Here is a 26,424-nt window from a genome sequence, read left to right as displayed (position 1 = left end):
CAAGAAAACAAGATTAGCTATTTTATAAATTAGTATTTATTTTAAGAAAAATTACAATTTTATACCATATATATTTACAATTAAAAGCCTTGCTATAAAAAAATAAAAGTACATCATTTCATTTGGACCACCACAGCTGGAGAACTTCCCCCGAGCAGCTCCATTCCTCTCGCAGCTGACTCAGCGTCCATTTCACACAGGCCTGTTTATGCACAGGTCCTGCCTGTGGTCGCCCAGCTGTCTGGAGGCTGTACTGACCCCTCCTCGGTCTCCAGGAAACACAGGCAGAAGTGGTCCTTGCTGAGGAGGGCCAGTGAGTCCCCATTTAAATGCCAGCACAGAGAAAGCACCTGAAAGTCACCTGGAGAAAGACAGGTGGCCAGAGGGTCAAGAGTGGGAGAGGCCAGGGTCCCTGAGCCAGTGCTGCCCCAAATCCCGTGGGTGTGTGGGTGAGCCCAGAGTGACCCAGCTGGAGCCCCAAAGCCACCTGAGCTCGGGGGCCTCTTCCTGGCCTACAACGCTTAGAGCAGCGGGCTGTGCCAGGTGCCAGCAGGGGCACCAGGCCTGCCCTTGAGGTGTCCCTGAAGATGCTAAGAGCCACTTTCTCTTGATGCTCCAGACGGTAAACCAAACGAGCCCTGGTGTCCATCCCTGCTCAAGTGTGCTTGTCTGCTAGGCTTCCACTGAGAGGGCCGTGCTCACCTTCCCCGGGCACCTGCACCGACACGCAGCCCGCTGGCGACCACAGGTACACCTTGCTGCCTCCTGTGCAGATGGCCAGCCGGGGCCGCTGCGGGTCCCACTGGAAGGAGCGCACTGGGGACAGCTGCTCCAGCACCACAAAGAGCCTCAGCTTTTGTATGTCCCAGATCCAGACGGCGTTCGGGATGTTGTCTGAGGAAGGAAGACGCAGACAGGTCCAGGGGCTCGTCACCCCTGCTGCCTGTTTCAGCCCCCCACCCCCTTGGTATTTACCCCGAAGATGGACTAAGGAGGCAGACCGTGGGGCATGTGGGTGTGGCACCGGCCTCTGTGCCAGGACCCGGGGTGGACATTGGTGCTCCAGTGACTACCAGGGGGCAGACTGTAACTCCTTAAGACTCCCCCTCAGACTGTAACTTAAAGAACACACATGCAAGTTCTGGGTTTTCTTTTTTTCCCTGGTGAGGAAGACTGTCCCTGAGCTAACATGTGCGCCAATCTTCCTCTATTTTGTATGTGGGACGCCGCCACAGCATGGTTTGATGAGTGGTGTGTAGGTCCGCGCCTGGGATTGAACCTGCGAACCCCAGCTGCCAAAGCAGAGCGCGCGAACTTAACCACCATGCCACCGGGCCAGCCCCACATTGTTTCTTCATAACCCTTTAAAAATGTAAAGACCCTTCTTATGTGAGACAGGCCCACAGCTGTAGTTGGGCCTGGAGCCCTGTTCTTCACCACACAAAGAGGAAGAAGAGCAGAGGGGCGGAGGGCACGGAGGCGGAGTGGTGACCGGCTGCTGCTCTGACAAAGACGAAGCCCAACTCCTCTGCGAGGCCGCTGTGGGCAGGACGTCCGCCACCAGCAGGAAGACGGGAGGAAACAATGTGCGGGAGGCCCATTACCCGATTTTCCTTTCAACTCATTTCTTTGTCTGGGCACCCAAGGAAACCATGAGTGGACACAACAGCACGGACCCTCGGCCACTGACCGTTCCTTGTCGCCAGGAAGTAGTTGTCTGGACTGAAGGCCAGCACTCCTATGCCAATTTTAGGGTTTGCTCTGTCAGCAACAGGTTTCAAAGTCTGTAAGGCAACTGGCACTGAGGCGATCTCATCTAGAAAACAAAAAGGGAGGAGACTCCGTCATGTCTCAGCGCAGGACCCGAGCATCTAAGACCCACTGTGGCCTGTGAGCCTGCTCATGACAGGGACGAGAGCCACTGACCTCGTCTGCTCAGTGCAGATGGCAGGAAAGGATGAGACTAAACACATTGGGGCAAAATTTTATCAAAGAAAGGGCTGAATGGGAACCTGGCTGTAGTGGTCAGAGGCCCAGCCACACGCCCCTCACCTGCCATGCCCCGGCCTGGAGGCATGCACCGCAGCCTTGGGAGCTCAGCGGCGGCGCTAGGCCAACCTGGGAAGGGGCGGGCACACTCCAGAACCGTCTCGACGGCTCGGCCACCATGGCGTTGTGTCCTCTTTCCACTTCTCGCACCTCTTTACAACCTGCTTCAGCCTCACTGTCAATGTGCTATTGTTAGACTTCTCAGATGCAGAAGCAGCCTTGTAGGGCAGAGGACTTCTAGGTAGTGAGAATACTCGGTGCGGTTTTATGTGATACGTGCATGTACAGGGTCATCAACTGTCACAAACGTCCCCTCTGTGGGAGTGTGGACAGTGGGGAGGCAGGGGGCATGTAGGAACTCTGTGCCTTCCCCTCAATTTTGTTGTAAACCTAAACCGCTCTAAAAAATTCTTCAAAGGAAAAAAAAACCTTGTAAAACCAGAAGCAGCAGCAGTGAGATGATAATGGTAAAGCCCATGTCAGCAGGCGCACCTGTGTCCGGCGGTGCCCCGTCCCTGCGTGTTACTGACCCTGCGACGGGCAGGCAATGTTTTAGGGCCTGGCGGCTGTTCCCGTGTTTCCTCTATCTTAAAGCTCATCTAATGCCCCAATTATGCCCATTTTACAGATGAGAAAACCGAGGCACGAGTAACCTGCCCAGGGCCACACAGCCAGGATGCAGAACCAGCTCTGAGCTCGTGTGAGCCCTTTACCGCTGCCTGCCTCCTGACCCCTGCCAGCTCATCCAAGGAAATTTTATTATTCATTAAGAAATATGCCCCCCAGAGCACCAGCTGTCAGCTGGACTTCCAGAGCTTGTGTTCAATCCACAAAAACAGTGCCCACAGGGTCAGTGATTGCTGGGTTGAGAGAGACGCTGGCTGTGAGTATCACAGGGAAGGAAAAATGAATTAAAAAAACAAAACAAAACAAAGACCATCTGAAATCTACCTGGACAAAGAGGACTCTTTTCCATAAAAAAAAGTAAAGGAAACCCAGCAAACATCCGCCGCCCTCCTGCTCACATTTGCTCTCCATGGTGCCGAGGGGGCTGGCCGCCGCCCTGGGCGGGGGGAAGGCAAGGCGGCCCAGTGCCAGCTGTGGACTCTTCTCGGCTTCCTTATACACCACCTGGAAGACACGACAGGCCCCGCCACCACCGTTCAGGACGGGCTCCAGGTGCTCGGTGATGGTGAGGCCTGACCTCTATGCAAGGAGCCGCCATTCCTGGTGGGAGGACGCAGGGACACTGGCCCCCACTCGCTGCTCCCCGTAGGAGTCTCAGTGTGGTCCCGCCCGCAGGCCTGCTCTCTAAGAAAGGGGGCGACAGTGTCCGGTAGCTGCACGTTTACGTACAGCCAGCCTCCCACGGTGCAGCTGGTCACTTGGCCAGCGAGCACATCAGTGGTGACACGTGACAGAGACAAGCCCAGGGACGACGGGCATCAGTGACGTGAAGCCTGACAGGCCAAGGGTGAGTGGCCCAGGCCAGGTCAAAGGCCGGCAGGTCACAGCCCAGTAGTTAAGAAGAGCCACCAGCTCTACAGCTTTAGGACGCGCTCGGGCTGTGCGTGGACGGGTCTGGAGCAAACCCTTGAAGGCCTGTGGGGTCGGCCCCTGCTACTCCTACAACTCCACCCCTTGCTCACTGCCCTCCAGCCAGCCCTCCAGTCACAGTAAGCGGACCTCGCCTGACTCACAGACCCCAGATGCCCACTCGGCCCCTGCTCCCCACTCTGCCTGTACTCAAACATCAAGGCTCCCGGGCCACGGGCCTCAGACTCTTCTCGCAGCCCCACCGCGCCTGCTAACTCTCCTCACCACACTCACCGTATCTTTGACTCAGGTCTCGTCTGTGGGCAAACTCACCAAGGCCGGGTTTTCTGTCTGTGTCCCTGCGGTCCCCCCAGGCCGGGGCGTCTGTGTCCCTGCGGTCCCCCCCAGGCCGGGGCGTCTCTTTCCCTGTGGTCCCCCCCAGGCCGGGGCGTCTGTGTCCCTGCGGTCCCCCCAAGGCCAGGGCGTCTGTGTCCCTGTGGTCCCCCCCAGGCTGGGGTGTCTCTTTCTCAGTGGTCTCCCCCAGGCCGGGGCATCTCTTTCCCTGTGGTCCCCCCCAGGCCAGGGCGTCTGTCTGTGTCCCTGCTGTCCCTCCAGACCGGGGCATCTGTCTGCGTCCCTGTTGTCCCCCAGCACGGGGCCCAGCTCCTGCTGCATGCAGGGACGCACATCCCCAGCTCAGGGCCTTTGCCCTTCCTGTCCCACTGCCTGATATGCTTCTCCCCAGATCCCGCATCATTGCTTCCTGGCGTCCGCCCCAGTGATCCCTCCGAAGGCAGCCGTCCCTGCCTGCCCCGGGGAGACACCAGTTCTCCCAGCCCTGTCCCTCACTCCCCAGGGGCAGGGATCTGTCTGCTCCTTCTGACCGTGGCCCAGTGCCTGGCCCGCCGCAGTTGCTCAGTGCCTGCAGGCAGGAGAGCTGGTCACTGTGCAGAGAGCAGGAGCAGCTCCGCGGAGGAGCCGCCGGGGCGGGGTGGGAAGAGGCAGGGCAAGGACAGCACTTTGGAGCCTTCAGGACGAGGAGGGAAAACAAAGGCCACGCTAGAGTCCGACATGGGAGGTGTCACAGGAACAGAGTGTTGTGGTGACAGAGGCACCTGTGTCACAGGAAACGGTTTTTGACCTCCTTCCCCAAAGCCCACTCAAACAGAAACACGTTCCAGACTTACTATTTTGGGATTAGTAATGGTTGCAGGATGCCCAAACTCTGTGATCATTTTCCAAGTCACATGATTCAGAATGCGCACCTGAGGACAGAGACCACGCAGGTGAGCGCCCTGGCCGGCGCCTGCCGTCGGGTCTCTCCGCGTGTGCTGCTGTTTCTCACCTTCCCGTCATAGCTCCCGACCGCCAGGAACTGACTGCTGGGGCTCCAGGCCACGGACTTGATGCCCAGGGACCACTCGTAAGCAGAGTACGCTGACAAGGGCCGTCCGTCCAAGGAGTACAGCAGCACCTTATACTGCAGGCGAGAATTTCAATCGGGGTTTACAGGTCAGTTCACCTGGGGCGCGTAAAAGGCATAGCCACTCCGGACTGAGCAAGCCTCAGACAGACAATGTGGAGTGGAGGAAGGACAGTGCCCTCCTCCCTGGTCGGGGATGGGGACAGTAGCTGGACGGGAGAGGTGATGGGAGAAGAGTGACAACATTGTGGGGAAAGGGAGGCCCAGGGTGTGACTCTAATGACTTGCTGATGAAAGCTCTTCAACTCAACACCTGAGAGGCTCAGAGCCTCAGAGACACATAGGCAAAGAACTTCAGAGAGGAAGGGGCTGCTTGCTCCTTCCTCATACCTCCAGACAGGTGTCCCACACCGCCAGCACGCAGCCGTTTGGGGCCCACTCGATCCCGGCCAGATCCTGGGTGTCCGTATCAAAGTGCTTCAAAGGGAGGGGGAGAACAGATTAAACCCAAAAATATTTTCTTAAGCAAATATATGTTTATTTTATAATTGATGTTTCTAACACATTTAGTATTTAACTTCCCTATATAGAAATGGACAAAAATGTCGACAACTCTATCCTTCTCTGCCATTAAAATCCTGCTGAGTGTTGAGGAGGTTCCAGGCCAGCATGCGCCCGGCAGCCCCTTCGCCCAGTGGAGCCCACATACCACTCTCCTCTTCCCTTCTCTTGCCTAAGTCTCACCCCTTTAAGACCCAGGTCAGACAAGATCCTTCCAGGATGCTCCCTGCCCTGGGTTGATGAGGCCTCTTCTGTGCTCTGACAGCATTCTGGAGGTTTCTCTGTCTCAGTCCTGTGTCTCAGTGTCACCTCGCCTTCAGATGTGAGCATGGCCAGGGCACCTTGAAGGCTTGCCCAGCGCAGGCGCTCAGTCAGTGCTACATTCAAGTTTACCCCTCCTCCCGACATAGCAACACACATACAAACACCACTAAACTAATAAGAAAAGGAAAACAGCTCACGTTTGAGGGCACAGTGACTTTGAACTTACCCAAAGTTACACGCAGCCCCCTGCCTTCTGGAAATATGAAATCACGTTGTTCCAACTACATTGAAGACCCCCTGGAGTCCTGGAGAGCACACTTCCCACCCAGGCCCTCCCCGCCCAACAGGACACCTTTACTCCCAGGTGGAGAGGACGGCTCACCCGCAGGAGCTGCCAGTCGCTGCAGACAAAGATGCTCACGTAGTCTTTGCAGTCCCGCCTCTCGGCCAGCGCCATGTAGTGGCCGTCCCTGGTAAAGGTCATTCCTGCCAGGAAGAGAACAGGTCCTGAAGTCAAGAAGCAGCCAAACGGGAGGAAGTACGGTGGTCATCTTCCAGGAAGAAGGAGAACAAGAAAGCAGCGGTCAAAAGAAGGGGCCAAGGGACACGGGACATGCAGAACACGGCTCCCTGGACAAGGAGTGCGTGTGTTGACACGGGAGGGACTACAGCCAGTGTGGTCTGCACAGCCGGCCGGCGGGGCTCCGACACTCGCACGGTCCACTGATTTGCGAGGGATCTGTGAAAAACGTGGTAACCTGACCCCTGATGACTCACAAAATATTACTGAAAAATGCAGCACCTTACGGAGTGTCACACTCCTAGAAAATAAACTACAGGAAGTCACTCGTCACTGTACTTCTTACTTTCACTTTTGAATTTAATTATTTGGAAGAATTAAATTTAACATAAGATTTGGAAATACCCTTTGGTTGAAATGTGTATTTCCCAGTTCTATTTCAGCTTAAAAAGCCCTCGGCCACATTTCATACTTCCTGAGTCAAAAGAACACCTAAATGATATAACTGTTGTTCCACTCAAGAACTGTGTATGTCATCTGGAGAGACACTAATATTCAAACTATAAAAACAAAAAACAAACGTACATTTGCACTTCATTCAAATGCAAGTTTGCTGATGGCAACGAAAAAAATGGAAAAAATGTTCAAATTAAGCCATGCTTCGTTCTGTTTATTAAATGAAAGATCCATCACTGTAATTTCATGATTCAACAGTGGATATCAGCTGGCTCTCAGGGGTCCAATTAAATCATGCAGTGGTGGCTGTATCTGAGACACCTCCCCTTCTCCCAGATGGCTCAGGGGACACCTGTCCCTTATCCCTCCTCTGGAATGTCCAGATGGGACAGGTCACCGTGTCCCCTCTACAGAGATCACAGAGTGAGTCAACAGAAGATTCAGAGATTTGAAGTTCAGAATTCAACGTGGGAGGTGGGGTCCCGTGACAGACGTGAATTGCAGGGATTTGAATACCTAGTTCTGTCACCAAGGTGAAGGAACTGCGTGTAAACCCCTGCTCCTCTTTAGTCCCTGTGACTGTGTCAAGGGGACTCACACGTGGAAACACTGACAGATGAAGGATGAGGGGGCTGGGATGTGCTTTAAGATGGGGGGGTGGTAGAGAAAAGACTGGCTGTGAGTTGACACACTGTTGAGGCTACTTTGGCCTATGTGTGAAATTTTCCATGGTAACAAGGTCAAAAAAAACCCAAAAGAATTACAAAAAAATGGCTTTCGAGTAGCTCTGACTGACTCACCCTGCTGACAAGCTTTAGGATATTTGATGTAAGAGACGGATTTTGTGCACAAGGACCACACAGTTATCCGCAGCTGTCAGGGAAAAAAGGGAAAAGAGAAAGGAAACAGCATATATTTAGCATTTTTAGAGAGACCGTCACAAATCATAATCAGCACTCAAGGAAGAGATTTCCTGCCAAAAGAACAATATTAGGAGTTGTAGGGATGTTTCTCCTCTGAAGAAGTGTGGCCAAACTCACATTTTACTGTTGTTACATTTAATGCTCTTGGTATTTGGTTTGCATTTTGTAACGATATTACTTGAGTGACACAAAATTAAATATAAGTGCATTTTATTTATTTATTTATGTTATGAGGAAGATCAGCCCTGAGCTAACATCCGATGCCAATCCTCTTTTTGCTGAAGAAGACTGGCCCTGGGCTAACCTCTGCCCATCTTCCTCTACTTTATGTGGGACACCGCTACAGCATGGCTTGATAAGCAGGGCGCCGGTCCATGCCTGGGATCCGAACCTGCGAACCCCAGACCAGTGAGGCGGAGTGCGAGAACTTAACCACTAGGCCACCAGGCGGGCCCCCATATAAGTGCACTTTAGTGCACGATTTCAGACTAATCACAGTTTTCACATTATGTCGAGGTGGTTTCTCCTCTGGTGAGCGTGTCTCAGGCCCGAGGCAAGAGGGCACGTCCTGAAATGCAGAAATGGGAAACGGCCAGACTCAGTGGCACATGGTGGCCTTGCTGTGCCTGCTGCTTCTGCAGAAGATTTCTGGAACAAACACTGTGGGCCTGCTGTCCGTCTTCCCTTGCCTTTCCCTCATGCAGGGAGCTGAGAGCTGACTAGGCTGGTACAAAAGGGCCGGAATAAGACAGTGTCCTAATGAGGGACCAAGGAGAGCCTGTCGGGATGGACATGGACACTGTCCCCAGGGGGAAGCACTCAGGGTGGACGTGACCCTCTGCACTGTAACTTTTCCCTGTAGGCTCTCAGAACATGCGTCGACATCTGCATGTAACATTGAGGTTCTATAAATGGCCCCCAGTCTCCCTTCGGAGCCCACAAGTGAACAACCACCCTTGACCAGAATTTCTCAATTTCTGTTTCTGAAAACTGTCTCCACGCCCTTCCCATCGGCTGCTGTGCAAGGTAACTGATTTATGGGTCCAGCAACTGCTTTGCCAGGTGCACAGAGAAGGCGTCTCCCCAGCTGCTCGCCAGGGGACCCACCACTCCAGCCCCAGCCAGCGGAGCGCAAGATGGCCGTGAATGGTGCACACGACAAAGCAGGGTTTACGGGGTCGCTGGGAGAGGAGGGACAGGGCGAATAACCGCTTCAGTCAGAGGTGAAGGGTCGGCCCCACGTTTCTATACCAGGGTGATTCCTGCAAACGATGCAATGCCATTTATGTTTAGTTTAGGAAGTTAAAAAATGAATTAACTTCATTTTCTCCACATCACCTCTTCTTAGAAAAGGAAAGAAATTCTGCTGTCCGTACTGCCTCTCTGAACTGACACGGCATTTAGGAGAGAAGTTTTGGAAATGCCCTCCTGGAAGCAGAAAACAGCTGTGGGCAGTAGCCAGTGAGCTAGGCGGCTTTGAGAAGCACTGTCTCAACTCAAAGCGTTTGTCCTTCTGAGGTAAAGGCAACACCTCCCAGAAGAGCCGACGAGGCACTGTCCGGGAAGGGGGTCACTCTGAGGAGAGCGCTGGTTTCCTCCAAAAGCCCCCCGGCGGCTTGGTGTACCCCAAGGAGGCGTGAGTCCCAACCAGCAGCCCCGGGCACTAAAACCCCAGCCGTGACCCCATGGCGCCCTCCTCCTGCCTTTAGGTGTCCGTGTGTTCGTCACACCTGCCCTCAGGGCGATCGTGCCGATCAGATGAGGAACTGAAAGTGGGCAGAAAGCCTCACACGTTTCCCGAAACACACTAAGGTTTTCAAGAAATAGCCTCCACTGCCTTGGGTCACTACAGGGCACACTGAGCTGAGGGACACTCCCTGTCGGCACACTGTCTTCAACGGCAGCGAAGACACACAGCCCTTTAAGCCTGATTTTTACCCTCCAGCCCCCATTAAAAAAAAAAGTCTAAAAAAACAACAACTGTTTGTAACCTTACAAATCCAATAAGAAAAACAGAGGCAGTTAAATATCCACCTCCATCAACTCGACTAACCGCAGCAGTACAGCCGGAGAAGCAAGCTCCCAGCAGCCGCCCGGCCTCCCCTCACTACACACCCAGGAACCCAGAGGCGGCTGAAGGGCTCCCTCCAGGCTAACCAGGCCCCACTCCCATCGACACTCCCACACACCCCTCCCCCTGAATCCTTGGTTCAAAGGGAGGCACAGCACTACACGAACAGGTTGTTCTGCTCACAGAGGATAAATCCACGGGCCTTCCACCCAGGGTTTTAGTTCTGTCTTCACAAGGTCACAAGTCCAACTCTCTTCTAAAGATGTTAGTCTTTTAGGAGGACTTCACTGTATGTTTCCTGGTTATATTGCACTTTCAAGCATTTCCACATTTAAGTGTACACTGAAATGCTCATTGCAAGAGAACATTCACTTTTGAAATGAGTTAATTTTCTCATCTCCTTTTCCACAATACTTTCAAGTTTTCTTGACGTAAAAAATAAATACGTTTTTATTACTGCTGGCAAATTGGAAAATTCCAGTATTTAAGCAAAAATACTTAAAATAACCTTTCCCAACTTATAAATTGTTTGGAAAATTAACAGAAATACAGCAAATTGATAGCAGCTCATCTGAGTTCTTCATCAGTATGAGAAATGTTGTGGTTTCCCTATTTTGTTAGATGTGGGATATATTGAGAGGTCAAATACCTCCACGTTTAGACATGTAAACCTGAGTGAACATTCCAGAGCCAAACATGGCTCTTCTCTTGCACCAATACAACTAGTCAAGAGCTGATATAACAAAATTTAAAACTTAGGAATAAATTTTATAAAATATGTGCAAGATCTATACAATGAAAACACTGCTTAGAAAAATTTTAAGACTTAAATAAACAGAAAAATATCCTATGTCCACAGATCCAAAGACTTAATATTGTTAAGAGGGCAATCATCCCCAAATTGGTCTATAGATTCAATGCAATCTCAATTAAAAAATCCTAGCAGGATTTTTTTTTTTTTTTACAAATTGACAAACTTATTCTAAAATCGATATGGAAATGCAATGGACCCAAAACAGCCAAAACGACTTCGAAAAAGGACAAAATTGGAAAACTCACACTGATTTTGGTTTCCAGGCTTACTATAGTAACCAGGAGAGTGTGCTATTGGCACAAGGACAGACAGACGGATCAATGGAACAGGACAGAGTCCAGAAACAGACCCACACACTATGGTGCAAAGTGGAAAAAGGACAAGAATTCAAAATAGATCATACATCTAAACTTAGGAGCTAAAGCCATAAAACTTCTGGAAGAAAACAAGAAACTCTGTGACCTTGGGTTGGGTGGGGAATTCTTTAAACACAAAATGCGCAAATCATAGAAGAAAAAAATTGATCACTGGAGTCCATCAAAATGAAAACCTTCTGCTCTTTAAAAGAAACTGTTAACAAAATGGAAATAAAGCCAAAGACCAGGAGAAAATATCTGCCAAACCGATATCTGATAAAAGACCTGTAACCAGAATATATTTTAAAAAACCTTACAACTCAATAATACGACAAACGACCTAATAAAGAAACAGAAGATATTGTTAAAAAAGAAATAACAGGACCAAAATGGAGTCATTTGCTCCACGGCAGCAAACCAAGCCTTGAGTGCAGTTTCAGCCTCTCCCAGGAATGTTACCTTTCTAACAGTTGATCTGAAATCTCCTCATCAGCACCAGTGGGGTCATCTGCATGATGAAACCCTGCGGTCCCTTCCCCCTAAAAGAAGATGTCTGGGCCTGAAACAATCCTTTCTTTTCTTCTGCTAATAAATAACTGCCTTGCCCCATCACCCTTCTGCCTATAAAAACCTTCCATTTTGCACACCTCCTGGAGAGCCCTTCTGTTTGCCAGATGGGATGCTGCCCGATTCATAAATCACTTAATAAAGCCAACGACACATTCACGTTTACTCAGTTGAATGTTTTTTTTTAACAATATGAACACTCAAGAGTTACATGATGACAAGCACATGAAAGATGCTTGACATCATCAGTCATAAGGAAAATGCAAAATAAAACCACAATGAGGGGCCAGCCTGTGGGGTAGTGCTTGGGTTTGGCACACTCCGCTTCGGCAGCCCAGATTCGTGGGTTCGGATCCCGGGTGCATACCTACACCAGTCATCAGCCATGCTGTGGCAGCGTCTCACATACAAAATAGAGGAAGACTGGCATAGATGTTAGCTCAGGGTCAATCTTCCTCGGGAAAAAAAAAAACAAACCACAGTGAGACACCACTACATAGTAGATTGACTAAGTGAAAAAAGACTGTAATCACAAGTGTTCTTGAGAAGGTGAGACAGAACCCTCACACACTGTTAGCGGGAATGCAGAATGGCAGCGCCACTTTAGAAGCCATTTGGCAGTTTCTTAAAACGTTAAACATACCCCCCCAGCAATCCCACCCCTAGGTATTTACCCAAGAGAAATGAAAAAACGTGTCCACAGACAGACTTTTATGTGACTATTCCTAAAAGCTCTGTTCATAATACCCCCACATCAGAAACAGGTGGTGCACGGAAAAACAAACGTGGTATATCCAGGCCAGCGAGCGCTACTCAGCTCTAAGGAAGTGGCTGCTGGTTCCTGTAACAATACAGATCAATCTCAAGAACAGCATGACACCAAGTGACAGAAGACAAACACAGAACTCTGCATACCACATGGTTCCATTTATATGGAATTCTAAAAGGTAAAACTATAGCGATTAGACAGCATGTCAATGTTGTCTGGGGTCGGAGGTAGGAGAGGAAACTGACTAGGGGGCACGAGGTGCCCACTGGGGTGGTGTAAATGGTCTCGGTCTTGACTGTGCCAGTGGCTTCATGTGTCACAAATCACGGAAGTGCACACTGAAAGCGGGTGAATCTTATTGCTTACAAGTGATTTTAATTTGATTTACTGAGATAGAAGAAAAAAGTTTTTAATCTGAGTTTATTTTTTTTAAGCCAACTGTAGGTGATTTACAACATATACACTAAAATTTAAGGATATGGAGAGGTTGAAAGTAAAGGGATAGAAAAAGATACAATGTAAAAGCCTAATCAAAAAAGGATGGTATTGCTATGCTAATGTCCAACAAAATAGATTTTACAACAAAAAGAACAAGACATAAAGAAATACAATTTATAATAAAAGGTTCAATTCACCACGAAAATATAACTGTTCTAAATCTGTATGCAGTTAATAACAGAGCCCCAAAAATACATTAGAAAGTGACATCAGCATCAGGGCGGAGTGAGTTGTTCCCTTTGTCTCTCCCCTCTAAGTTACAACTAAATGGACACTCACTAACCAGCAGAGGATTCCCTGCACAGCACAACAGGACGTCTGAGAGATCCATGCAGCCGTGCATCTCAAGGTGGGTGGACCGGATCCCCAGGAGGCAGTGGAACTGTATGAGCGGACCCCTCCCTATCCCTGGCGGCAGCGATCTAGGTTGCGGGTCCTCACACAGTGGCTGGCGCGACTGTAAGAGGAGATGGGGGCAGCCCGGCCTGCGCAAACACTTTGGAGTTGTAGCCTGGACTGTGGGAGCACTCCATTGACACAGCTCAGCCCCCAGGAAGGAGCCCCCACTAAGTTCAGCCGAGCTGCTTGCAAGTGCAGAGCCAGCCCCCACACAAAAGAAAGTGCTCTTCCCTTCCCACCTAGTGCACCAACTTGGCCAGTCCCCCGCCGGCCAGTCACCAGAGCGACACACCAGCGGAGCACAGAGGCCCCACCTGTACATGCGCGTGACACCTGCTAAGCAGCTGTGGCCAGTGCGCAAACGCAAAGAAGCCCTACTGGCACAACTTCCAGCAGATGGGGTGGAATCAGAATACACAGCTCCTGCCTGCCCCTAGCGGTGGCAAGTGAAATCCGCAACCAGATACTACCACAAATGTGCCAGCAAAGGATCACTTCATCAAACACCATGAAGAACTACAGTAACACTTCAGAGCAGAAGGAAAATGACAAGTCTCTCAGACACCGATCCTGAAGTCACAGAAATTTACAATCTAAATGACAGAGAATTCAAAATAGCTGTCATAAAGAAACTCAACAAGTTACAAGAAAACTTAGAAAGACAGTTCAATGAGCTCAGGAATAAAATTAATGAGTAGAAGGAATTCTTCACCAAAGAGATTGAAACTCTAAAAAAAAGCCAAACAGAAATTCTGGAGAGGAAGAACACAATTAATGAGATAAAAAATAATCTAGAATCCTTAAAAAACAGAGCTGATGCTATGGTGGAAGAATTAGTGAGTCAGAGGATAGAAATATAGAAATGCTTCACGTGGAGGAGGAGAAAGAAGTAAAATTTTTAAAAAATGAAGAAAGTCTTCAAGAAATATCCAACTCAATTAGGAAAAGCAACATAAGGATTATAGGTATTCCAGAGAGGGAAGAGAGGGAGAAAGGAGCAGAGAGCTTGTTCAAAGAAATAATAGCTGAGAACTTCACACAAACCTGGACTTACAAGTACATGAGGCCAACAGAACACTTAATTACATCAATGCAAAAAGACCTTCTCTCAGGCATGTAATAGTAAAACTGGCAAGAGTCAATAACAAAGAAAAACTATTAAGGGCAGCAAGGCAGAGGAAAATAGCGTACAAAGGAACCACTATCAGGCTTTCAGTGGATTTCTCAGCAGAAACCTTACAGGCTAGGAGAGAATGGAATGATACATTCAAAATACTGAAAAGCAAAAACTTTCAGCCAAGAACACTCTATCCAGCGAAACTATCCTTCAGATACAATGGAGAAATAAAAGCTTTCCTAGATAAACAACAGCTGAGGGAATTCATCGCCACTGGGCCTGCCTCATAAGAAACGTTGAAAGGAACCCTCTCATCTGAAACTAAAAAGCAAAGGTTTACAAAATCTTGAGCAAGGAGATAAATAGAGTCAGAAAATTGCAGGTCTATATCAGAATAGGTTAGTAAACACTTAATTATACCATAAAAGATAAGGGGAAGGAAAGCAAAAAAATAACTATAAACACTTCAATTTAGTCACAAACTCACAACACAGAAAAGGAGAATTTGGGCCGGCCCCGTGGCTTAGCGGCTAAGTGCGCGCACTCCGCTGCTGGCGGCCTGGGTTTGGATCCCGGGCGCGCACAGAGGAACCGCTTCTCCGGCCATGCTGAGGCCGTGTCCCACATACAGCAACTAGAAGGATGTGCAACTATGACATACAACTATCTACTGGGGCTTTGGGGGAAAAATAAATTAAAAAAAAAAAAAAAAGAAAAGGACAATTTGTGACAACAATAACTTAGAAGGGGAAGAGAAAAGGGATGGAACCTGCTTAGGCTAATGGAGATAAGAGGATATCAGAAAATGGACTATCTCATCTATGAGATCTTTTACAAACGTCATGGTAACCACTAAACAAAAAATCAGAGCAGAGCCACAAATCATAAACAAAGATAAAACTGAGAAAACCATCACAGAAAACCACCAAACTGAAACGGCAGTCAGAAATACAAGGGAAGAGAAACAATGAAAATTTAGAACAAATGGAAAACAAGAGATAAAATAGCTCTCATATATCAGTAAGCCCTCATATATCAATAATCACTCTAAATGTAAATGGATTGAATTCTCCAATCAAAAGACACAGAGTGGCTGGATGGATTAAAAAACAGGACCCAAAAATATGCTGCCTCCAGGAAACACATCTCAGCTCTAAAGACAATCAGAGGCTCAGAGTGAAGGGATGGAAGATGATACTCCAAGCAAATGGCAAGCAAAAGAAAGCAGGTGTAGCCATACTTTTATCAGACAAAGCAGACTTCAAGATAAAAAAGGCAATAAGAGAAAAAGAGGAGCAGTATATAATGAGAAAAGGGACATTCCACCAAGAGGACATAACACTTATGAATATATATGCACCTAACACAGGAGCACCAAAGTATATAAAGCAACTATTAACAGACCTAAAGGGAGAAACTGAAAGCAACATCATAATAGTAGGGGACTTCAACACCCCACTTACATCAATGGATAGATCATCAAGACAGAAAGTCCATAAGGAAACAGTGGCCTTAAATGAAATACTAGACCAGATCGACTTAACAGATATACATAGGACGTTCCATCCGAAAACAGCAGAATACACATTCTTCTCAAGTGCACATGGAAATTCTCAAAGACAGACCCTATGTCGGGAAACAAGGCAAGCCTCAATAAATTTAAGAAGACTGAAATCATATCAAGCCTCTTTTCTGACCACAGTGCTATGACACTAGAAATCAGCTATAAGAGAAAGGCTGGGAAAGTCACAAATATGTGGAGACTAAACAACATGCTACTGAACAACCAATGGATCAATGAGAAATCAAAGGAGAAATCAAAAAATATCCGGAGACAAATGAAAATGAAAACACAACATACTAACTCTTATGGGATGTGGCAAAAGTGGTCCTAAGAGGGAAATTTATAGCAATACAGGTCTACATCAACAAAGAAGAAAAATCTCACATAACCAACCTTAAACTACACCTAACAGAATTACAAAGAGAAGAACAAAGCCCAAAGTCATCAGGGGGGAAACAATAAAAATTAGAGAAGAAATAAACGTAATAGAGACTAAAATACAAAGAAAGGATCAATGAACCAAAGAGCTGGTTCTTTGAGAAGATAAAAACACAATTGACAAACCCTTAGCCAGACTCACTGAGAAAAAAAGAGAGAAGGCTCAAATAAAAATTAGAAATGAAGGAGGAGAAATTGCAATGGATACTGCAGAAATGCAAAGGAATGTAAGAGAATACCATGAAAAACTCTAACCCCACAAATTGGATAACCTAGAAGAAATGGACAAATTCTTAAACTCATACAACCTCCCAAAACTGAATCAAGAAGAAATAGAGAATCTAAATAGACAATCACAAGCAAAGAGATTGAAACAGTAATCAAAAACCTCCCAAAAAACAAAAGTTCAGGACCAGATGGCTTCTCTGGAGAATTATACCAAATATTCAAAGAAGATTTAATACCTATCTTTCTCAAACTATTCCAAAAAACTGAAGAAGACGGAATGCATCCTAACTCATTTTATGAGGCCAACATCACCCTGATACCAAAACCAGACAAGGAAAACACTAAGAAGGAAAGTTACCAGCCGATATCACTGATGAACATAGATACAAAAATCCTCAACAAAATACTGGCAAATCAAATACAGCAATACATTAAAAGGATCACACACCATGAACAAGTGGGATTTATACCAGGGACCCAGGGATGGCTGAACAACTGCAAATCAATCAATGTGACAGACCACATTAACAAAATGAGGAATAAAAATCACATGATCATCTCAATAGATGGAGAGAAAGCAGCTGACAAGATCCAACATCCATTTATGATAAAAATTCTCTACAAAATGGGTATAGAAGGAAAGTACCTCAACATAATAAATGCCATATATGACAAACCCACAGCCAACATCATACTTAATGGTGAAAACTGAAAGCCATTCTTCTGAGAACAGGAACAAGACAAGGGTGCCCAGTCTCACCACTCCTATTCCACATAGTACTGGAGGTTTTGGCCAGAGTAATTAGGCAAGAAAAAGAAATAAAACGTATCCAAATTGGAAAGGAAGAAGTAAAACTCTCGCTGTTTGTGGACGACATGATTCTATATATAGAAAACCCTAAAGAATCCACCAGAAAACTATTAGAAATAATCAACAACTGCAGCAAAGTTGCAGGGTACAAAATCAACATGCAAAAATCAGTGCCATTTCTATACATTAATAACGAACCAGCAGAAAGAGAGGTCACGAATACAATCCAATTTATAATCGCAACAAAAAGAATAAAATATCTAGGAATAAGTTTAGTGAAGGAGGTGAAAGATCTACACGTTGAAAACTATAAGACATTATTGAAAGAAATCGAAGAAGACATAAAGAAATGGAAAGATATTCCCTGCTCATGGGCTGGAAGAATAAACATAGTTAAAATGTCCATGTTACCTAAAGCAATCTACAGATTCAGTGCAATCCCAATCAGAATCCCAATGATATTCTCCACGGAAATAGAAGAAAGAATCTTAAAATTTATACGGAACAACAAAAGACTCCGAATAACCAAAGCAATCCTGAGAAAAAAGAACAAAGCTGGAGGCATCACAATCACTGACTTCAAAATATACTACAAAGCTATAGTCATCAAAACAGCATCGTACTGGCGCAAAAACAGACACACAGATCAATGGAACAGAATTGAAAGCCCAGAAATAAAACCACACATCTATGGACAGCTAATCTTTGACAAAGGAGCCAAGAACATACAAAGGAGAAAGGAAAGTCTCTTTAATAAACAGTATTGGGAAAACTGGACAGCCACATGCAAAAGAATGAAAGTAGACCACTATCTTACACCATACACAAAAATTAATTCAAAGTGGATTAAAGACTTGAATGTAAAACCTGAAACCATAAAACCCCTAGAAGAATATACAGGCAGGACCCTCTTTGACATCAGTTTTAGAAGCATCTTTTTGAATACCATGTCTACTCAGGTAAGGGAAACAAAAGAAAATACAAACAAATGGGACTACATCAACTAAAGAGCTTCTGCAAGGCAAAGGAAATCAGGAACAAAACGAAAAGACAACCCACCAACTGGGATAAAATATTTGCAAATCATATATCTGACAAGATATATATCTCCAAGATATATAAAGAACTCATACAACTCAACAACAAAAAGACAAACAAGCTGATCAAAAAATGGGGAGAGGGGGGCTGGCCCAGCGGCATAGTGGTTAAGTTCACATGCTCCGCTTCAGCGGCCTGGGATTTGCAGGTTCGGATCCCAGGTGCAGACCTATGCACCACTTATCAAGCCATGCTGTGGCAGGTGTCCCACATATAAAGCAGGGGAAGATGGGTATGGATGTTAGCCGAGGGCCAATCTTCCTCAGCAAAAAGAGGAGGATTGGAAATAGACGTTAGCTCAGGGCCAATCTCCCTCACACACACAGAAAAAATAAAATAAAATAAAGTCTTCAAAAAAAATGGGCAGAGGATATGAACAGACATTTTTCCAAAGAAGATATACAGATGGCCATCAGATACATGAAAAGATGTTCAACATCACTAATTATTAGGGAAATGCAAATCAAAACTGCAAGGAGATATCACCTCACACCCGTCAGAATAGCTATAATTAACAAGACAAGCAATAAGAAGTGTTGGAGAGGATGTGGAGAAAAGGGAACCCTCATACACTGCTGGTGGGAGTGCACACTGGTGCAGCCTCTATGGAATACAGCATGGAGATTTCCCAAAAAATTAAAAATAGAAATACCATATGATCCAGCTATCCCACTACTGGATATTTATCCAAAGAACATGAAATCAACAATACAAAGAGATGTATGCACTCCTCTGTTCACTGCAGCGTTATTCACAATAGCCAAGACCTGGAAGCAACCCAAGTGCCCATTAACTGATGAATGGATAAAGAAGATGTGGTATATGTATACAATGGAATACTACTCAGCCATAAAAAAGACAAAATCGTCCCATTTGCAACAACATGGATGGACCTGGAGGATATTATGTTAAGTGAAATAAGCCAGAGAGAGAAAGACAAACACCATATGATTTCACTCATATGTGGAAGATAAACACATGGATAAAGAGAACAGATTAGTGGTTACCAGAGGGGAATGGGGTCGGGGGTGGGCGAAAGGGGTAAAGAGGCACATATGTATGGTGATGGATAAAAACTAGACTATTGGTGGTGAGCACAATGCAGTCTACACAGAAACTGATATATAATAATGTACACTTGAAATTACACAACATTATAAACCAATATGACCTCAGTTAAAAAAAAAATACATTAGGGCCGGCTCTGTGGCTTAGCGGTTAAGTGCGCGCGCTCTGATGCTGGCGACCCGGGTTCGGATCCCGGGAGCGCCCCGAGGCACCACTTCTCCGTCCAACGCGAGGCCGAGTCCCACGTACAGCAACTAGAAGGATGTGAACCTATGACATACAACTATCTACTGGGGCTTTGGGGGGAAAAAACTGAATAAATAAAATCTTTAAAAAAAAAAAAAAAAAAAATACATTAAAAAACTGGCAGACAAGGGTAATGAAGAGGGACCAGCCCTGTTAGATACTAACATAGGAGAAAACCCCACTAATGTAAACAGAGTGGTATCAATGGACCTACAATGGAATAGAACAAAAAATCAGAAATGATCCTGTTGGTATAAAGTAGTTCTCAATACAGGTGGTAAAGATGGACTTGTCAACAAATGTCGCTGGGAACAGATAAAAAAGTGACTCCTACCTCACACCACACACCATTATAAACTCCACATGAACTGAACCACACATTTCAATTAAGTGTGTGACTGTGTGTGTGTATAAAACACAATATGAAAGCACTCAACCTCACTAATAATTTAATAAAAATTAAAATTAAAACCAAACTGTGTTTCTACTGGACTGGCAATCACTTTAAATCCTGATACAAATGCCCACTCCTATAACAGGCAGTCCCACCAGGTTACATCCTGAGAGATCATCTCGAGACGGGTGAGAGGACACACAACACAGTTCTCGGCAACATGGGTCATAACAACGAAACACCCAGCAGCAGTAGAGTGGCTAAGTAAATCGTGGCCTGATTTTTCCTACAGGGAATGAAGAACCAGCCATAACTTCAACATGGAAGAATCTCAAAAACAACATTGAGGAGAGAACAAAACCCCACAGAACACACAGAGCACAGTTCATGTAAGCAAATCTTCAACAAACCCACACCAAACAGTACAGTGTCCACACACACACACACACACACACACACTAGACCCTCAAGAAAAGGAAGGAGATGAACACAGAGGCAGGATCAGGGGTCCCGCTGGCCGCAGACTGGCAGTGCTCTCCCCTCAGGCCTGATGGGGAGCACACTATGACTCATAGAATCGTGTCCAAAGGGCACGTGATTTCTCGTCCATGTTGACATACAGGAGGCAGGGACCCCATGCCATGTGCCCATCTAGAGGCTGGATTTTGGCCTGAAGAATTATACACACCAAGACTGTCAGTTGAGGCTATACAAGAAGCTCAAGCTGTCCCTGAAATCCTCAAGTTGTAAGCACCTTTCAAACGTCAACACGTCCAAAGCGGAGACCAGGGAGCCCTTCGCTTCCTGCCTCACTCCCCAACGGCCTATATTAGCAGGTGTCAGATTAAAGTATGTTTGAATATCGCAACAGAAAACATGTGAAGCCACGCAGCTGTCTGAAGCAGTCAATTTAGCCACCCCCTCACAGGTGGACAGAGAATTTATCCCTGACGATGACAACCTGAAAAAAGCCGAGTGAGATCCCCGAGGGCCACTCGGCATTCTTACGACCAGGAATAAACACCGGCCCCGGTCGCATGTACACGTTGTTACCTAGGCAGAGCCTGTGGCCTCTGCAGAGCCTGGGGTTAGACTACTGCAATACACCCAGCAGCCCAGACCACTGACCACACTCAGTGGATTTAGGCCGAAACGCTGGGTTATAATGCCCCCTCAAAAAAGCACATTATTAAAGGGATTCGCACATTTTTCTACATTGAAAAAATAGACTGCTGACACAAAAGACCTTTGACCAATATATACGCCAAACTCCCTAACTGGATATATTTATGAGATATATCATACCACCCGAGCTATCTCAGATTTCAAACCTTCATCTTCGCACTCAGAGCCCCAGCACAGTGCCTGGTGGGCCAGCCCAGCGTGCGAAGAACCAGTGAGGGAAGAGGTTACTGACATCCACAGATCAGACATCTTAGAGGAAAGATATAAATTAGTTCACGTTGAAGTTCATTTTCTATTGTTGAATTAAAGGACCTCTTTAAATCCTTAAAAATGTAATTTAAGATGTTTTTAAAAATCTGCTTTATTTTTCTTGAAAACTGGGCAAAAAGATTATATAACAACACTTATGGGCTTATAATGCTCTGACGACTTAAGATATACCTCCTTCCCCATAAATCACCCACTTTCATGCTCTCAAGCCATTTCAGGAGGAAGAGTGTAAGGAGGCACCCTCGTTTGATTAACAGGGCTTCACACTTACATGGAATTCAGTCGTGTTGAGAATGTGGCGCCCGTCTGGGCTCCAACAAGAAGCCACCAGCCCAGCTGAACCCTCGTCGATTCTACAGTGCCATTCTGGCTGTTCCAAAGACCACACCTAGATTCAGAAGAGAGAGAAATGCAGATCACAAACTAGTCATGCACTAATTAAGCTTAAAAATAACTGGATGTCAACCACATAGAGTCAAAGCATAGGATATCTTTCAAAATCTTTCATTATTAGGAAGGACTGGTTCTAGATTGCACCATCAGATAAGCCACGCTTCCTGGTGATTTCATTTTGTTGTAGTTTTCAACAGTTTATCCACTTTGCTATCCCCAAGACCTCGCTGAGTTAAGCTTTAGGTCTATAACAAAACACTACATTGTAGTGCTTCCCGAACACATGCCCTCCAAGTCGCTAGATGCTGTCTGTCAACACCTCCTGCTACTGAGCTATACTTGGTTACGGATTAAGAATATTTAACTGTTTTCTTGTTTTAAAAGTATTTAAACTATTAGAGAACTATTATAATTTTACAAGAAAACTGGCTTTGAACTGCACTGCCTTTTTTTCCCAAACCAGAAGGGCACAGGAAAGGACCATTCCGTCCGGCCTACAGTCCCGGGCAGGCTTCCTGGCTCTGCCCCTGTGGGCAGCGTACCTGCACCAGCCCTCGCTTATACAGGGCACACAAGATGAAGAGGGAGTCGGCCGACCACTCGATGTGCTGGATCTGGTCCAGGCAGGTGTACAGCTGAAGGATCTGAAGGGTGTTCACATCCCGGACCACTAACCGATACTGGACACAGGAAGCCTAAAATAGAAAAGACAGCCCTGATGTTCCGCACTCCAGAGGGAGGGAGCTTTCAGAACGTCAACGTCCCCCACACTCAGGGACTGTTTTCTTCTCTCCTGTCAGACATGTTTTCTATCTACATGGTCTCATGTTTATCATTAATTACATAGCCCATTCTAAAAACGAGTTAATTAAAAGACAAAGTTGAAATATAGAAACCAGGTGTTAAAACTGTTATATTCCAGTATAAAGTATTATTTTAAAATTCGCTACCTAAGTCATTTTCTACTCCTTTAATTATACGTTCAAAGCGAAACTTAAGTAGGAAACAGCATTGGGAGAAAGCTCTTGTGTGACCTAAGGAAGTCCTCTCCTAGTTTTATCACTTGTAGACAATTTATAAGGAGTAAGGATTGAGGCCTCACACGTTGGTGAGAATGACTACAGAAGTCACAATTCTCTTTTGCACGATGCCGAACTCCGAGCCAAACCAAGAAAGTCAACATATGTGTTTTAAATTATGCAAATGTAAGGACGCTTCATAAATGCTCATTTACCTACCTTGAGATAACAGAAAATATACATTGCTCTCTGCCCCCTGGTGCTGACACAGGGCTCCTGAAATCCTGATAACGTCCTAAGTGACAAGAGCACTAGGAGCCTCGTTCGGTCTAACAGTTGTCTTTGACCCCAGTCCCTGACACAGGGCTCCTGAAACGCTTGCAATTCCCTGGGTGACGCGAGCATCTCTTGTTCTAAGGAGGGGATTCTGGGTGGGCTCCTGAATGGGGCTGGTCACCAGAAAGACCAAGCCATGATTAGAAGCTTGGAATTTTCAGCCCCGCCCTCCATTCTCTTGAGAAGGGAGAAGTGCTGAAAATAGAGTCAGTAATTGCTCATGTCTCCGTGGCGCAGCCTCCTAAAATCCCAACAGTACGGAGCTCGGGGAGCTTCCAGGTTGGCAACACAGCTACACTGGGAGAGTGACGCGCCCTAACTCCACGGGCACAGAAACTCCGGTGCTTGGGACCCTCCCAGCCCTTGCCCTGGTCATCTGTATCCTTTATCGCATCCTTTAATAAACTGGTAAATGTAAGTAAGTGTTTCCCCGAGTTCTGTGAGCTGCTCTAACAAATTAACTGAACCTGAGGAGGGAGTTATGGGAACCCCTGATTTTTAGCCAAGCTAGACAGGAGCTGCGGGTGACCTGGGGACCTGCTACTTGGCATCTGAAGTGGGGGGAGCAGTCTTATGGGACTGAGCCCTTAACTTGTGGGTTCTGACACAATCTCCAGGCAGACAGTGTCAGAACTGAGTTAACTTGCAGGACACCCAGCTAGTGTCATGGATAACTGCTGGGTGTGGGGAAAACCCCACATATTTGGTGTCAGAAGTGTTGTGAGTGTGGTAGTGGTGTGAGAGTAAAGGAGACTCAAGGGAGGGAAAAGTGGTGGACTGTCTTATAAACCAACATCAACTTATTGCTAATACTGACTATGAAAATGTTTAAGTGTTAATACTGTTTTCTTAAAGATACAGTTTATGTCCATATTTGTTAATAATATCCATATCTAAGCAAATAATTTCTATGTTTGAGTATAATTATCTGCTGATTGTAAATTATATTACAGTTTTAAAATACACCAATTTTTGGGCCGGCCCCATGGCTTAGCAGTTAAGTGCTTGCTCCGCTACTGGCAGCCCGGGTTCGGATCCCAGGCGCACACTGACGCACCGCTTCTCCAGCCATGCTGAGGCCGTGTCCCACATACAGCAACTAGAAGGATGTGCAACTATGACATACAACTATCTACTGGGGCTTTGGGGGAAAAAAAAAAGCAGGAGGATTGGCAATAGATGTTAGCTCAGAGCCGGTCTTCCTCAGCAAAAAGAGGAGGGTTAGCATGAACGTTAGCTCAGGGCTGATCTTCCTCACACAAAAAAAATAAAATGAACCGATTTTTAAATGGCAATTGCTTCATTTTTGTACTTTTCAAGGTCAAACTAGATTATTAGTTTGTGTTTTATGAACTTCCATTTAAAAAGCCACATAAGTTTTCCAGAAAAAAGGGGCAGTGGAGGGGTTACTGCAGATTAGGACAAATGTGTCATGGTGCTTATTTTTTCACATTGTAGCTTTGAAAACTGCGGTCAGTTACAACGAATTCCCTGTGAAGTGGAATATTTGTATCAACACTTGGAAAAACCATATCAAATCTGTTGCAAGATATTAAAAACGGCAACACAGACCCACTTTCTTCAGTATTTAGGATAGAGCTTTGAAGAATGTGATTGCAGCAACACTATTACCAAGTGTTCACAATATTTTGACTAGAGTGTAAAAAGCAAAAAAGTACCAAAATTAAGCAAGGAAACATAATCTTTCTCTTTATAATTTGCTGGAATTTTCACAAATGATTTTTTAAAAACTAATCTGGGGGGGCACTTTGAAAAATATACCAAGGTTTTTGGGGTGCCACTTAAGCTAAAAACATTTTGTATTTTGTAGCTGAATACTATTTTATGTGATTTACAATAATACTTCCATAAAAAAAAAGCAAACACCTGGGCCAGCCCCGTGGCTTAGTGGTTAAGTGTGTGCGCTCTGCTGCTGGCAGCCCGGGTTCGGATCCCGGGCGCACACTGACGCACCGCTTCTCCGGCCATGCTGAGGCCATGTCCCACATGCAGCAACTAGAAGGATGTGAAGCTATGACATACAGCTATCTACTGGGGCTTTGGGGGAAAAAAAAATAAATAAAATTATTAAAAAAAAAAAAGCAAACACCTAACCTAAGAGTTATATTTTCAAAGATCAAGACAAGGATAAAAGGAATATTAACAAAGGCTCAAACCGAAAAAGAATCATGAAGCATCAGTCAGTTAATAGAGGACAAATGAAACTAAGCACACTTTTTATAACACATCATTTTTTTTGAATGGCTTCCCAACGCCAATTATCTCCCACCCACCGCACCCCCCTCCCTCCCAAGATTCTGAGGATAAACCCTGGTTATATTGGTATATTCCAAAACTTCGGTTTTGTGTAGAGGATAGCTCAGAGATTTAAGCACCATTCTGCCACTCATGGAATGAACAGCCCAAACCCCAGCAGTGCAGACAACTCCATCTAGGGACAGAATGCTACTTATTTAAATCATTCATTTGGCACCTGCTAGAGACCAGGGAAAATGGCTGAAAAAGACGACAGAAACTAGCTACACTGCACCAGTTTACAGCCAACAGAATCATATATTTGCCTTTTTGTGACAAAATAACAACAACGAGCTATCTCCTATGTCCTCAAACGTGTGAAGACAGCACTGCTTTTGTCTGCCTTTGACAAACGTAAACCCAGGTGCAGAGGCTGGTACCTGCCCGGGTACGTGCCCAGGTCACCTGTCTGCGGCATCTGCCAGGGGTACATGCCCAGGCCCCGCGCCCAGATCCGCTCCCCGAGGTGCCTGCACCCCGGGCCCCGCGGTCGCCCGCTGCTCTCGATCCGGGGTCCCCCCCGCCCTCGGCCCAGGCCCCGCGGCCGCTCACCAGGTACTTGCCGTCCGGAGAAAACTTGCAGAGCAAGCTGGAAAGCTTGAACACCTCGGAGAAATTCATGGCAGCCGCCGGACCTCGCACCCGGGACCCCGCGCCCGCGCCCCGCCACGGCCCGCTCGGCCGGATCCTCCGCAACCGCCGCCTCTGCGGCCGGAAGTGACGGAAGTCGGGAAG

General features: G+C 46.4%; 1 protein-coding gene across 1 annotated transcript; it reads right to left on the bottom strand.

The window, feature by feature from the left end:
* On the bottom strand, window positions 1-26,370 carry WRAP73 (WD repeat containing, antisense to TP73). Its single transcript, XM_014783814.2, is given in 13 exon segments — window positions 1-260; window positions 263-361; window positions 703-894; window positions 1,691-1,816; window positions 3,075-3,180; window positions 4,773-4,850; window positions 4,931-5,065; window positions 5,399-5,485; window positions 6,216-6,319; window positions 7,610-7,682; window positions 21,897-22,013; window positions 22,561-22,713; window positions 26,242-26,370. Coding segments are annotated over 13 exon segments (1,407 nt in total). The 5' UTR covers window positions 26,311-26,370; the 3' UTR covers window positions 1-192.
* Window positions 26,371-26,424: the final 54 nt, after the last annotated feature.

Source organism: Ceratotherium simum, chromosome 22 (genome assembly GCF_057802395.1).
Source record: "Ceratotherium simum simum isolate JZ-2026a chromosome 22, ASM5780239v1, whole genome shotgun sequence".
Classification (NCBI taxonomy): Eukaryota; Metazoa; Chordata; class Mammalia; order Perissodactyla; family Rhinocerotidae; genus Ceratotherium; species Ceratotherium simum.
The sequence above is the reverse complement of the archived record's forward strand: the minus strand, read 5'-3'. Positions and strand labels throughout refer to the sequence as shown.